Source organism: Coenobita brevimanus, chromosome 29, assembly GCF_032717465.1.
Source record: "Coenobita brevimanus isolate Jiangsu-jjx chromosome 29, ASM3271746v2, whole genome shotgun sequence".
Taxonomy (NCBI): domain Eukaryota; kingdom Metazoa; phylum Arthropoda; class Malacostraca; order Decapoda; family Coenobitidae; genus Coenobita; species Coenobita brevimanus.
In genome coordinates, this window is record NC_136982.1 from 30866776 (window position 1) to 30882321 (window position 15546).

The 15546-nt window shown below is 42.8% G+C and overlaps 1 protein-coding gene across 4 annotated transcripts in view; it reads right to left on the reverse strand.

Moving 5' to 3' along the window:
• The window catches only part of LOC145395050 (uncharacterized), a 1083039-nt gene that overhangs the window by 404868 nt on the left and 662625 nt on the right, over positions 1-15546 (reverse strand). For all 4 annotated transcript variants that reach the window (XM_080268801.1, XM_080268802.1, XM_080268803.1 and 1 more), the window contains exon 22: positions 3158-3357. In XM_080268801.1, coding sequence (XP_080124927.1) covers positions 3158-3357 — 200 coding nt within the window. The remainder of the gene's footprint in view (positions 1-3157; positions 3358-15546) is intronic.

The following is a 15546-nucleotide window of genomic DNA, read 5'->3' on the forward strand; positions in this document are numbered from 1 at the left end:
ATGAATTGGAGCAGATGGGGGACGTGGAAGGTGTGTGCAGGATATTCACAGAAGAAATATGTGCAGCATGTGGTGTGTGGGATGAAGAGAAGACAGAGGGCTGTGCAAGGAACAGTGTGGTGGAATGAAGAGATGAGACAGGCTGTGGCACAAAAGAAGAAAGCATACAATGAATGGATGAGAAATAGGGGCGTGGAAGAAGTTGCGAGGCAGAAAAGAGAGTTATATGTAGAAAGAAAGAGAGAGGTGAAAAGATTAGTAAGAGAGAGTAAAAAGAGAGCGGATGAGGAAATTGGAAGGAACTTGAGTGTAAAGTGTAAGAAAATGTTCTGGAAAGAGGTGAAAAGAGTAAGACAGGGTGGAAGTGAAGTTAGCAGGGGAGTGAAAGATAAAAATGGTAGATTACTAGTGGAGAAGGGAGAAAAAGTGAGCAGATGGACAGAACACTTTAAGGAATTGCTGAACATAGAGGATGGAAGTAATGCGAGTATAAGTGGCTGGGGAATGGCTGGGAGAAGAAGGGAGGTGAGAAGACAGGAAGGAATCAGTAGGATAGAAGTTGTGGAAGCAATGAAGAAAGTTGTTTTGTGGAAAGCCCCTGGAATTTATGAGTGTGTGGTGAAATGCTGAAGCATGGGGGAGAGATAGTAGTGGAATGGATGTGGAAAATGTGCAGATTGGCCTGGGAGGAAGGTAAAGTCCCGGAGGATTGGAAGTCAGGTATAATTATTTCCTTGTACAAAGGAAAAAGGGAAAAAGAAGTGTGTGGTAATCATAGGGGCATTTGTCTTCTTAGTATAATAGGAAAAGTGTATGGTAGGATACTTATTGACAGAGTTAGAGAAAGAACACAGGAATTAGTTGGAGAAGAACAGGGAGGCTTCAGGAAGGGAAAAGGTTGTGTAGATCAGATAATCATTCTTAGATCTTTAGTGGAAAAGTTTCTAGAGAAGGGAAAGAAGTTGTATGCGGGCTTCATGGATTTGAAGAAAGCATATGACAGGGTGGATAGACAAGGATTGTGGAAAGTATTAAGAATATATGGAGTATATGGGAAGTTGTTGAATGCTGAGAAGAGTATGTATGATGGTGCTAAGGCTGCAGTGCGTGTGGATGGTGAACTGAGTGAATTTTTCTCTTTGATGGTTGGGTTGAAACAGGGATGTGTCATGTCTCCATGGTTGTTCAATCTGTGCATGGATGGGGTAATAAAACAGGTACAAGGTAGGGTAGTGGATGTTGGATTGGCCCTGGTGAGAGAGGATAGTGTTTGGAAACTCCCTGTACTGTTGTTTGCAGATGATACTGTGTTGTTGAGTGAAGACGAAGGAGAGATGAAAGGCTTGGTGGATGAGTTTGGGAGAGTGTGTAACAAATGGAATCTAAAGGTGAATGTAGGGAAGAGTAAAGTGATGGTCTATGAGAGAGGTGAAGTCAGTGAATGTACAGCGAGGTTGGATGGTGAGGAATTGAAAAATGTGAGTATGTTTAAGTACTTGGGTAGTGTGATAAGTAGGGATGGAGGTTTGGAGGGTGAAGTGCTTGAAAGGGTACAGCAGGGAAGAAAGGTTGCTGGTTCTTTGAAAGCAGTGATAAGAAGCAAGGAAGTGAGTATGGAAGTGAAAAAGTTACTACATGACAGTATTGTGATACCAACTCTAACGTATGGACGTGAAGCTTGGACGTTGCTAAAAGGACACAAGTTAAGAGTGACAGCAGTGGAAATGAGTTAATTAAGAGGAGCCTGTGGAGTCAGATGGAGAGACAGGCTGACAAATGAGGATATAAAGGAGCGTTGTGGTGTGGATGTGGATGTGATAGGAAGCGTTAGGAGGAATACACTGAGGTGGTTTGGTCATGTGGAGAGGATGGAGGGTGAAAGACAGAGAGTGTATGTGAGTGAGGTGGAGGGGGGAAGAGGGAGGGGGAGGCCGAGGATGAGATGGAGCGATGGGGTGGAGAGGTATATGAGAGAGGGGGGTGTGAGTTGGAAGCGGGACAGTGAAATGGCAGGGGACAGTGCGATGTGGAGGCAATTTGTTTGTGGCCACCCCGAACAGGATTGAGGCGTATGGCAATAGATAGATACAATAGATTATTATTATTATTATTATGACCATTCAAGTCCTCAGAATCCTAGCTTCATCTCTTAGGCTTAACCATTTGCACATCTATGTTTTATACTGCAGCAGTACTTTGTATTACATGTCAGACAGGCTTAAATATTCACAGCAAAATTCTTCAATTGCATTAACCCCTTAACCACGGGTGTCATTCCAGAATGACATTGAAAAAACTGGACCAAACTGCGGGTGTCATTCTGGAATGTTCGTAAATATTTTGAACACCGCATATTTTTTCTGCGCACCAATTGTTTCAAGGGAGAGTAGCTATTAAGTTCTTTCACTCCAGCCGACCCCCACCTCCCTCCTCCTACCCCCCTGGGGGCCCCCCCACACCTGCCTAAACACGCATCAGTCCCTATCCAGCTTTGTGCATGACAATGGCACTGACGTGACAGTGAAGTGCGGGCAATTCCAGTGCCTTTTACCTACCTCAGTGAACACAAGATGAGTGTTAATCATATGCGCAGTGTTCATACACATTTATAGTATTATTATTAGTGTGTGGCTGGCATTTGGTACTGGTGTGTGGGGCGAAAAATAATGATTTTAGATCGCTCAATTCTAATGGCACCGCCCGTCCAGTGAAAGTCCACGAAGTCATGAAACCTAGGTCACTGCAAAGCTGAAGGTTAGTACTTTCTAATGGTACCTTATTTTTTGCTCTAGCTTTAATCTGTGCAGAGTTATAAAGGTTTAAAGGTTTGTTCACATTTTGGCTGGAACCCTGCAGAGCAGTCGGGTCAAAACAATGCCCACGGTTAAAGGGTTAATATACCTCTATATTCTTCTGCAGTGTGGTGAAGAGTGCTGGAAACAGTAACTCAAATTAATTCCACAATAAAGTCGATGAGCTTGTCTTCATAAATACGATGAGCTTGTCCACAAATGCATTATGTACTGATGTATTCAGACTCAAAACAACCCTAAAGAATCACATACTTTTAATATTAATATTGATAATGAAAAGACTTTATCACATTATAAAAGTAATCATGTTCCTTTTCAGATATACAATGTACAATGGCACTCACCGTCTCTCAGTTTGTCCTCTGCATCGTCAAGGTCTTGCTGCAGCCTACATGCATCTTCTCGAGCGAGTCTGAGGTCCGTTTTGAGAGCGGTGAGTTCTCCGTCACTCTCCCGCCGCGCTTCATCCAGACGAGCTTGCAGTTCACGGATGCGCCGTTCATAGGTGTCTTTCTCATCACGCAGCTGCTTCTCAAAGGCCTGACTGGGTTAGAGGAGTTATAGCCACAAAAATTTTATTATCCTCTTTATTACCACACTGGCTACTGAATGTATTGTACTGTTGTGTCTTGAGTCATAATGCTGGTGTTTTTACTATGATTCAGTGATATATGAACAAGTTGCTTAACATTATACTGATCTCATGTATGTCTGTTACATTTTTTATTAGAAATTTCCTTGTTTAGTACAGTAGTATACTGATTGTCACAGTTACTATGAAGCACTGGAGAGGTGCATGAAAACTGCTGTACATGACTAAATACAGCTTGATGAACTGTAAACTTAATGTTTTGTAAGGTCTAAAACAACAATAATAATAATAATAATAATAATGATAATAATAATGATAATAATGATGGTAATAATAATAATAATAATAATAATAAGGGACTGAACAGGGAGGCTGCCAGACACTGAGCAGCATGGAGAGCTACCATCAAGTGACCATGGTCAATGTATGTAAGCATGTTGGAGCCTTTATGAATGATATGATGATTATCATCATTACAGGCCATGATCATATCACACAGATATGAAACATATTACCTCTACAATATGCAAAACATCATACTAGCACCAAATCATTATTTTTCTTCAATACATCACTAGATATTCTGAGATATGACAGTTAATATACATGGTGTTTAAACCCTTCAGTCCAATGATGTGTTATTAATTCCTTTCTTGCCACCTTCTGACAATTTTATTCTGCTTAAGGAGGGAAATTTGGTTGGGAAGGGGTTAATGGAAACCGTTTCTAACCCTAACAATACTAATGGGTCCTCCAAGGTTAACAAAATTGTCTGGAGATAACAAACTATGCTGAAAAAATATATCAAGAGTTTCAAGGAATTACGATAAATATTCTAGCACCTTAACATACCTATTAAAGAAACATGAAAATCTGTTACCAGTTACTTAATTTGCATAAGTACTAAACCGTACATTATTTCTTGTGACCATGATACCTTATAACAATTTGTGTTTCATGATTACTGGGCAGATTTGTTTCACTATTTTTCTACACAGAAGCAAACCAGTTACAGTAGGTTCTTATCTGCTAGAGCATTTTAGTTTAAACTATGTAGGTTCAAGTGGTGAATGTTCACCATGCCAGGTTATATTAACTTGTGGGCCATCATTGTGAGATGTTCACAGAGATGTCTAGTCTTACTGTTACTGAGCTACACAATGGGAGAACATGGTTCAGCAGATAGTGTGTTTTGTGGGGTAGTTGGATATTTGGATGGACTTTTTGCAATCATAACATGGGCAGAATAGGTGGTAGGCTGAGTGGCAGGGGTTGGAGGCGACCCACCTGAGTGACCAAACCATTAACAATGAGGAGAAAACAAACTGGGAGCACAGAATTCGGAAGAAACACAAGAAATATAGTTAGGCAGAGAAACTTTAAATTAAAGTGAGAGAACAGTTAACAGCAAACTTAAATACCGCAAGATAAATATGATATCACTTACATGAGACACAGAAATGATGCACTTGACTGAATAGTCTCCTGACACATCAATTGCCATGACCTTGTGATGCAGCAAGCATGGTTTCCAAACAGGTATTTCTGTCTGAACATTTATTCTTGTTTTATTGTTCTTCTTGTACTCTCATGAGCTTCAGTTTTTAATCTCGACTTACACCAACCAAAGAATCAAAACTTCTGAAAATAAAATAGTAACTGGAGCTCCTGAGAGTACAATAAGAACACTAAGACAAAGGAAGAAATGTTCAGACACTCAAACAAGCTTGGACACCTATTTATCAATCTATCTATCTATAGCCAGGTGGCATAATCCTGTAAGAGTTGGCCGTTTGTCTCTGAGTTAGTTGCTTCATAGAGAGGGGAACTAACTCTCTACCAACCCACTTGTTGACATGTAGGAAAAACGTATGGATTGGGTATATGGCTACCATCCAGCGTTGTAAATGGTTTCCTGGCTAACGGAAAACCATTAGGCTTGTCACTCAATGTAAAGCCAACTGAAAGGGAAAGAAGAGTAATAAAAAGTGACAGGAAAGATGGGAGAAATAGGAAGAGAGAAGGGCAGACACAGAAAATGAATGATGGTGTAGGAAGATGCAGACAGCACTACATCAAGTGAGTGGATGAAGGTTGCCACCACCTACCACCTAAACAGATCTTAAAATATTTCAAGGTCAAGGCAAGTGATGATAGGGGTCAACCCACCATTCTCCCATGTGCATTATTTCTGTGTCTCATGTAAGTGCTCTCTTACAATATTTCAAGGTCAAGGCAAGTGACGATGGGTGTCAACCCACCATTCTCCCATGTGCATCATTTCTGTCTCATGTAAGTGCTGTCTTGTTTATCTTGCAGTATTTTAGCTTAATGTTATCTCACTTTACCTGTTTTTTGTTAGCTGACTGACTTCCTTAACCCTCACATGCCAGGCAATATTTACCAAAGTCGTCACCTCACTACAGGCAATTTTCCCAAACCGCTGAAAACTGCTTGTTTTCAAACCTTAATATCATGAAAAGTATGGTATTTAGGGAAACAAATTAATGACCATTTTTACACACCAACTCTTCCTCTTGTGAATGAAAGTATCCCCAGGTCTGTAAGATAATGCACTGAGGAGTAATTACGTGAGGAAGAGAACTCATTTTTGTTGCGTGAGCAGTACGTGTTCATGAGTTTGCCTGTGGCACTGATTATGGCTTTGCTCTCAATGTGATAACTTACTCCACTACTTGATAAACCAGACACTGTTGCATCGAAGGCATGCCTTATGGCACTATCACTAGAGCGCTATTCTAGTATTCTTGGAAAGAAGATTGGCAGGGGGGGGGGGTGATGCAAGGGTCCACGTACGGCAGGAACAGAATCAAAAACATTGTCCTACACTTGGCAGAGTCACAGGGACAACTAAGGTATGCTTGCCTCGGGTGCTGGGAGGCTATCCCCACCCTTTGGTGACGAGATCAAGTGGCAGCCACTTCAAACTGTGGCGTGAAAACACTTCCAGTTATAGCCGTCACCAGGCAACCCCAATCCACCAATTTCCCGTTGGATATAACCGTCACCCAGCACTTAGGGGTTAACAGGGGGACAAATGTCCGAAAATGGGGGAAATAAGCAAAATCAGATAGACGTGGAAGTTCACAGGACACAAATGATTTTTCTCCATAACAAGCTAGGTTTAAATTTGGACAGTTTACATTTGATGAGGTTATTAAAGGTTAAAGAAAAACATGAAACTTATGAAACTACTTCTACTGTAGAAATATTCCTACCAAGGCTGTAGCACCGGCTCATCAGGGTGGTACTCCCATGGGGAATGGGAATGCGGTGATAGGGAGAGCTGGAGATCCTCTTTCACTAGCTACCTCACCATCCTCCTTTGCTGATCTTTTCACTGTGACACTAACATGAAGAGCAGACCAGCATACTCTCCCAAACACTGCCTCTAACTATCTCATACACTACACCACATGCACTTAACAAATCATACAATGTACCCCACTACATCACAGGGGTTGATGTCAGCAAGGGCATGAGGTCAGAAAACTTTGCCCCTGCTACCTGGAGGCAGACCTTCTGAGGTGAGGCGTGATGAGGATCGCCAGCACAGATCATGGGGTTAGGGTGAGATGGGGCTCGTACCTATGCTAGAGGGCACAGGGAGTTACGATTCCCATGTTGCTGCTTCTGCCAAATAGAGAGGGGCCCAAACCTGGGAGTAATGCCCCAGGAGGCTGCCCTATCAATGGGTGTATAATGGTGGGGCAGTTACAGTACCAAGGAGCATTTGGAGAGTGTTCCTGTAGCTGTCCTGGCAGGGTGCCCTGAGGCCACCACCACAGCCACTGGTCATGGCTGGTGGGCAAGGGGTCCCAGATTTGTTGCCTGGACCTGGGATTGTGCAGTGGATGGGGCCTGTGGCATGTCTCTCCCCTTTATTATTTTACTGATTATGACTAAATTAAAAAATGAAATTCAAAGCAAGCCTGAGGACACTAAGTCATGCTGGGGGATAAAAGTGGCAATGTAGAATATAGGAAGTTTGAGGGGTAGAGTGGGGGAAATGGTTGAGCCATTCATTAGAAGGTGGGTGGATGTGCGATGTGTGCAGGAAGTCCAGTATAGGGGAGGATCAGCTACAATGACTGCTGAGAGGGATTGTTTTTATAAGTTGCTTTGGCAGGGTAGGTCAGCTGGATATGGTGATCTGGGTGTGTTGGTTGGGGAGAAATGGGTGGAATATGTCATGAATGTTATGAGAATAAGTGAAAGGATAATTGTTTGATCGTTCATTTAAAGGCTCCAACATGCTTGCATGCATTGGCCTTGATCACCTAATGGTGGCTCTCCATGCTGATTGATCTCAGGCAGCTTCCCTATTCAGTCCCTTATCTTTGAGGTCACACTCAATCATCTTGTCCCAGGTCTTTTTCAGTTTACCTCTCACAGCCCTACCTCTAACATTATCACTTCTCATCATCTGCACCCAATTATCATCCCCCATCCTCTCCATATGCCCAAACCACCAAACACCAATGCACTCCAGTCCCATCTTACCTCTCAACTCTTCCATTGTAAACCAAGACCACCAGGCCTCAAACTCAGGGATGCACTGCACATCCACCTAATCATTGTCATGTCTGTACGTCTGAGTTTTTTTTTAATGTGAGGAAGAAGGAACCAAAGGCTAGGAGCCCGCAAACTGTTCCTTCCAAGAGGAAAAACAAAAAACAAAAGTGAGCCAAATTCAAGATCTGTTCATTTCGAGATGCCTGGACACACTGCGTTTGAAAGACTGGATATCACAGGCAGTAGGAAATACAGACAGAGAAAGACTGCTCCAGAGTTGCATAAATGAAGGACTGGGAGTAATGGTTAACTCTTGCATTAGAGAGTTGAACAGAGAAGGAATGAGAGTTTGTTGCCGGACGGGTGCTACGCACTCATCGTAGAGGTGGAGGGACGCAAGCAGACAGTTCAGAGGAGCAGTGACCACTGAAATGGTAACAGAAAACAGATAAAGAGGCAACAGTGCGGTGAAGGGCAAAAAGTTGAAGGGAGCCAGTAAGAGGAGGAGAGTTAATGAAACGAAGAGCCTTTGACTCCACCGTACTGAGAAGAACTGTATATGGGAAGCCTCCCCACACATGAGAGTTGCACTCTATACAGAGGCGAATAAAACCCGTGTATAAAGTCAACAGCTGGGCAGGGGTAAAGAAGGTACGGAGTCGGCTTAGCACACCTAATCACTTGGAAGCAGATTTACAAGTGATGCAATATGATCTTTCCAAGATAAGTCCTGAGTGAATGAAACCAAAACATGTTCAAAGATGATGCAGGATTGAGCTGGATATTATTAAACATTAGTGGGTATTCCTGTGGAAGATTTTGTCACGTTGATAGGTGTAAAAACTGAGTTTTTGATGCATTAAAAACAAAAAGGTATACATGACAAGTGATGAGAAGGGTGGGTGGTGAACTGAATGAAAGGAAGGCAATGACTGATTATGTGTGTGTGGATGAAAGGATGCGAAAATGTGTAATGGATGCAAGAGATTATACAGGTTGGGGGGATGGACTTTCTGACCACTATTTGGTGGTTGCCAGAATCAAGGTCTAATTTGGATGGAGAAATAGAAGAAGGGAAGGACAGGAAGAAGTATTTGTACAAGTGGATGAGAAAAATGCAGAATATAAGAGAGAAGCAGAGGAATGATTGGGCAAATATGAACTGGAGCAGATGGGGGACGTGGAAGGTGTGTGCAGGATATTTACAGAAGAAATATGTGCAGTACGTGATGTGGTGTGTGGGAGGAAGAGAAGATGGAGGGGTGTGCAAGGAACAGTGTGGTGGAATGAAGAGGTGAGACAGGCTGTGGCACAAAAGAAGAAAGCATACAATGAATGGATGAGAAACAGGGGCATGGATGAAGTTGAGAGGCAGAAGTGAGAGTTACATGTAGAAAGAAAGAGAGAGGTGAAAAGATTAGTAAGAGAGAGTAAGAAGCGAGTGGATGAGGAATTTGGAAGGAACTTGAGTGTAAAGTAGAGGGACTGTAAGAAAATGTTCTGGAAAGAAGTGAAAAGAGTAAGACAGGGAGGAAGTGAAGTTAGCAGGGAAGTGAAAGATAAAAATGGTAGATTACTAGTGGAGAAGGGAGAAAAAGTGAGCAGATGGAGAGAACACTTCAAGGAATTGTTGAACATAGAGGATGGAAGTAATGCGAGTATAAGTGGCTGGGGAATGGCTGGGAGAAGGAGGGAGGTGAGAAGACAGGAAGAAATCAGTAGGATAGAAGTTGTGGAAGCAATGAAGAAAGTTAAATTGGGGAAAGCCCCAGAAATTGATGGAGTGTGTGGTGTAATGTTGAAGCATGGGGAAGAGATAGTAGTAGAATGGATGCGGAAGGTGTGCAGATTGGCCTGGGAGGAAGGTAGAGTTCTGGAGGATTGGAAGTCAGGTATAATTATTCCCTTGTACAAAGGAAAAGGGGAAAAAGAAGTGTGTGGTAATCATAGAGGCATCTGTCTTCTTAGTATAATAGGAAAAGTGTATGGTAGGATACTTATTGACAGAGTTAGAGAAAGAACAGAGGAATTAGTTGGAGAAGAACAGGGAGGCTTTAGGAAGGGAAGAGGTTGTGTAGATTAGATATTCATTCTTAGATCTTTAGTGGAAAAGTTTCTAGAGAAGGGAATGAAGTTGTATGCGGCTTTCATGGATTTGGAGAAAGGATATGACAGGGTGGATAAACAAGGATTGTGGAAAGTATTAAGAATATATGGAGTAGATGGGAAGTTGCTGAATGCTGTGCAGAGTATGTATGATGGTGCTAAGGCTGCAGTGCGTGTGGATGGTGAACTGAGTGAATTTTTCTTTTTGAAGGTTGGGTTGCAACAGGGATGTGTCATGTCTCCATGGTTGTTCAATCTGTACATGGATGGGGTAATAAAAGAGGTACAAGGTAGGGTAGTGGATGTTGGATTGGCCCTGGTGAGAGAGGGTAGTGTTTGGAAACTCCCTGTACTGTTGTTTGCAGATGATACTGTGTTGTTGAGTGAAGACGAAGGAGAGCTGCAAGGCTTGGTGGATGAGTTTGGGAGAGTGTGTAACAAATGGACTCTAAAGGTGAATGTAGGGAAGAGTAAAGTGATGGTCTTTGAGACGGGTGAAGTCAGTGAATGTACAGCGAGGTTGGATGGTGAGGGATTGGAAAATGTGAGTATGTTTAAGTACTTGGGTAGTGTGATTGGGAAGGATGGAGGTTTGGAGGGTGAAGTGCTTGAAAGGGTACAGCAAGGAAGAAAGGTTGCTGGTTCCTTGAAAGCAGTGATAAGAAGCAGGGAAGTGAGTATGGAAGTGAAAAAGTTACTACATGACAGTATTGTGATACCAACTCTAACGTATGGAATTGAAGCTTGGACGTTGCTGGTAGGACACAAGTCAAGAATGAGAGCAGTGGAAATGAGTTAATTAAGAGGAGCCTGTGGAGTCACATGGAGAGACAGGCTGACAAATGATGATATAAAGGAGCATTGTGGTGTGGATGTGGATGTGATAGGAAGTGTTAAGAGGAATACACTGAGGTGGTTTGGCCATGTGGAGAGGATGGAGGGTGAAAGACTGATGAAGAGAGTATATGTGAGTGAGGAGGAGGGGGGAAGAGGGAGGGGGAGGCCGAGGATGAGATGGAGGGATGGGGTGGAGAGGTATATGAGAGAGGGGTGTGTAAGTTGGGAGCGGGGCAGTGAAATGGCGGGGTACAGGGCGACGTGGAGGTGACATGTTTGTGGCCACCCCAAATGGGATTGAGGCGTCTGGCAATAGATAGATAGATAGAAAAACAACAAGATTATTTTTACCCTAGTCAGAGATACATGCCAAGTCAGACATTAGGTGTGCCATAGCCTCATCCCTTGTTTGTTGAAGTAACTGGTGAGACAGACATTGCAGGAACCGAATGGAAAGGTGAAGGGTGGAATCATCAGCATACGAGTGGATAAGGTTAGATGTACAGCTTAGAAGGTCACTGATGAATAAAAGGAAAAAAGTTGGTGATAAGACAGAGCCCTGAGGAGCACCACTGTTGACAGATCTAGGAGATGAACGATGGCTGTCTACAAGAGCAGCTATAGAACGACCAGAATGGAAACTAGAGATGAAGGTACAGATAGAAGGATAGTAACCATAAGATGGCAGTTTGGAAATGAAAGATTTATGCCAGACTTGATCAAAAGCCCTTGGGATGTCAAGTGCAATGGCAAAGCGTTTGCCAAAGTCCCATAAGGAGGATGACCAGGAGGATGAAAGGTACGTGAGAAGATCGCCAGTGGAGCGTCCCTGCCAGAACCCATACTGACGATCAGAAAGAAGGTTGTGATAGGAAAGATGTTTTAAAATTTTTCTGTGGTCAGATGAATAAAAGGAAGAAAGTTGGTGATAGGACAGAGCCCTGAGGAACACCACTGTTAATAGATGTACAGTCTACTCTCTTCCTTTACTGTTCAAGTCTCACTACCATACTGCATTACACTTCTAACATATGCTGCATACAAAGATCCCTTTGCATGAAGGAAGAGTGCTCTCATTGTCAGGAGAGGGAACAGCTCCCTGAACTTCTTCAAACCACACCTCACTCTAGCCACAGAGCTTGCTCCAGCTCCAACTCCAGCACATAACATGTCTCCCAAATAACAAACTCTTCCACACTCTCAAGAAACTCACCAGCAAGTTTGATCCTTCACGCCTGACAATCTCTACCTGCTCTCCCCGACACACTGCACACAAGAAATCAGCATTATTTCACAGTTGACATCTGATACCACTACATCTCTTAAGCACCCACCTAGTACAAACACTGTACAATATGAAATTACTTCCCATGCCTTTGTGGCAAATTGCACATGACCACTCTCCCTCTTCTTGGACAGAACTACCACCAGCCACAGATACCATCATTTTTGTTTTATCTGCATTTATTTTTAAGCCCTTGTATCCCATACCATCTCTCCACTTCCTAAAAATTTCCTCCGCCTCCCTTTCATTCTCTGCAATCAACACCAAATCATCAGCATACAACATCTCCTGTGGAAGACTATTTCTGAAGTCACATGAGATGGCTTCAAGTACCATGATAAACAACAAGGGGCTCAAAACTGACCCCTGTTGCACACCAACATTCACAGAGCACCCACTTACATGGTCATAGCCACCCTAACCAGCCACTCTTCGATCCCAAGCTTTCTCATTGCCCACTTCACCACCTCTCTGGGGACTCTGTCTATGGCCTTCTCCAAACCAACTAAAACAAAATATAGTTCCTATTTCTTTCCTACATATTATTCTGAAGCTGTTGAACAGTGAATATGGCATCTGTGGTCCCTTTGTCTAGCATAAACCCAAACTGCATGTCATCAATATTCACTCTTTCTCTAATCATACCCTCTAGAACTCTCTCCATTACCTTCATTATCTGATCTAAAAGCTTTATGCCTCTATAATTTCCTCTTTCAAGGGCATCATCCTACCGACCGTAAACATTTACAGTTACATTTTTCAGCCAACCATCTGGGACAACATACTCATATATAATTGTATTTATCAGGTCAGTGACTCACCTCATTCCTATATCTCCTGAAGCTTTCAACATCTCAGCAGTCAACCCAGACACACCTGCTGCATTCCCCACTTGCATCCTGCCTATTGCTCTGCTCACAGTAGCAGTGTCAATCAAAGGCCAGGGGCCAAGCACTGGATCTGCAGGCTCAAAACCTTCCCAGTCCCAGTCAAAATCCTCATTCAATAACCAGTGGTAATGCTCTCTCCAGGCTTCTTTAATATCCCCACTGTTCATCACTACCCTTCCTTCATCATTCTTCACAAACTGCTCACCTATCATGTCCCTATTCTCCCATTTCATCTGATTTGCCACCTTAAATATCATATTCATCCTTTCCACACGATTTATGTTAACAAGTAAAAGTCTCAGTGACTCAGCCTTCGCCCTATAAACCTTTTTTCTAGCCCTACGCTTGGGAGCCAAGTTTTCCTCTCTGTTACCACCCTTCTTTCATTCCCAGAAAATCCTTCTTTTCTCTTTATCTGCAGCTCCTACACCCTCATCTCACCACCAGGTTACATTATGTCTTATTTGGCCTCTTGTCCATCTACATACTGAATCAGTAATTCTTAAGAGGTTGCTCTTGAGGGCTCTGCACTGTTCATTAACACTTCTGTCAATGTCTTCCTGTTCAACCACCACTCTCCTCATCTTGCTATAGAAGGCATCCATTACTGCTTGATTTTTCAGATTCTATATTTTCCTCCTAGGTGCATAGGTCCTCATTTTCATCACCAGCTCCTTATGCACCATGTCACATATCAATAACTTGTGTTGCTGGACACACTCCTCACTCCCCGTAACTTTAACATCCCTCCCTAACCTCCTATCAGCCCCCCTTACCAGGAAATAGTCTATCTTGCTGCTATTTCCCCCTGACTTATATGTAATCAACCTACTCTGTCTCATCCTAAAATGTGTTGCACACAATCATGTTCACTGTCTCTCCAAACTCAAGTATCCTTTCCCCTTCCTCATTACTTGTACCATACACACATCTCCCATGTATTCCTTTATATCTTTGAGCTGCTTCATCTACATGACCATTTAAGTCCGCTCCCAAAACTACAATCTCATCATCCCTCATATAATTTACTACACGTATTAAGTCATCCCAAAATCTATCATTCTAAACTTCATCCACACCTGCCTTTGAAGCATATGCTGACTTAGCTAACTGTAGTGAAAACTTTGTTTGGTAGGATTTGGTTTGCATTTACGTCGACGTATGCTCCACAGGCAGGCTTTGATGAGGTAGTGAGGGATAGAGTTTGGGATGACTTAATACATGTAGTAAATGGAATGGGGGGATGGTGAGATTGTAGTTCTGGGAGGGGACTTAAATGGTCATGTATGTAAAGTAGCTCACAGATATGAAGGAATACACAAGGGATGTGTGTATGGTACAAGAAATGAGGAAGGGGAAAGGATATTTGAGTTTCGGGAGGCAATGAATATGATTGCGTACAGCACACACTCTAGGAAAAGAGATAGCAGTTGATTACATAAGAGTCTGGGAGAAATTGCAGTGAGATAGACTATATCCCAGTCAGAAGGGCTCATAGGAGGTAAGTGAGGGATATTAAAGTTAAAGGGAGTGAGGAGCATTTGCTGCAACACAAGTTACAGATGTGACATGGTGCTTATGGAGATGGTGGTGAAAAAGAGGACCTATGCACCTAGGAGGAAAATATGAAAGTTGAAACACCAAGCAGAAACGAATGCCTTCTATAGCAAGATGAGGAAAGTGGTGGCTGAACAGGAAGGCGTTGACTGAAGTGTTAACGAACAGTTCAGAGCCCTCAAGAACAACCACTTTAAGAGTTGCTGATTCAGAATGTGGATGGACAAGGGACCCCCATGATGTAAAGTAACTTGGTGGTGGGATGAGGGTGTAGAAGCTGCAGTTAAGGAGAAAAGAATGCTTTTCTGGGAATGGAAAAAGGGTAGTAACAAAGAGGAATACTGGGCTGCCAAGCATAGGGCTAGAAAAGAGGTTTACTGGGTGAAGTCTGACATACAGAGACTTTAGCTTGATAACCAAAATTGTGTGGAAAGGAAGAATATGATATTAAAGGTGCCAAATCAGATGAAGAGGGAGAATGAGGACATCATATGTGAACGTGTGAAAAACGATGATGGAAGGGCAGTGGTGAACAGTGGGGATATTAACCCTCTGGTGTTTATGGGTGTAATGCAAATTTCATGCACTCGTTTCCATTTGACACAGACTGCGTCTGCACATATTTCAATTGCTCGTTACCATTTGACACTGGTTGCGTTGAATGATATGGCCCCTGTTTTTTTGGTTACGGAATGATTTCCGGATGAAAACAAAGCACTACCTGCCTCCCCGTGAATTCTTCCATCGTGTTCAACCCACTCCGCATCCAGTGTCGCTTCACTGCCCCAGTCAGTGTGCTACAAGCCTTGTTCTTGCATAAGATAATTTCCTTTTGTGTTCGACAAAATTGGCCCTAATCTATCTATCTACCTATTGCCAGACACCTCAATCCCGTTTGGGGTGGCCACAAACAAATCGCCTCCAAGTCGC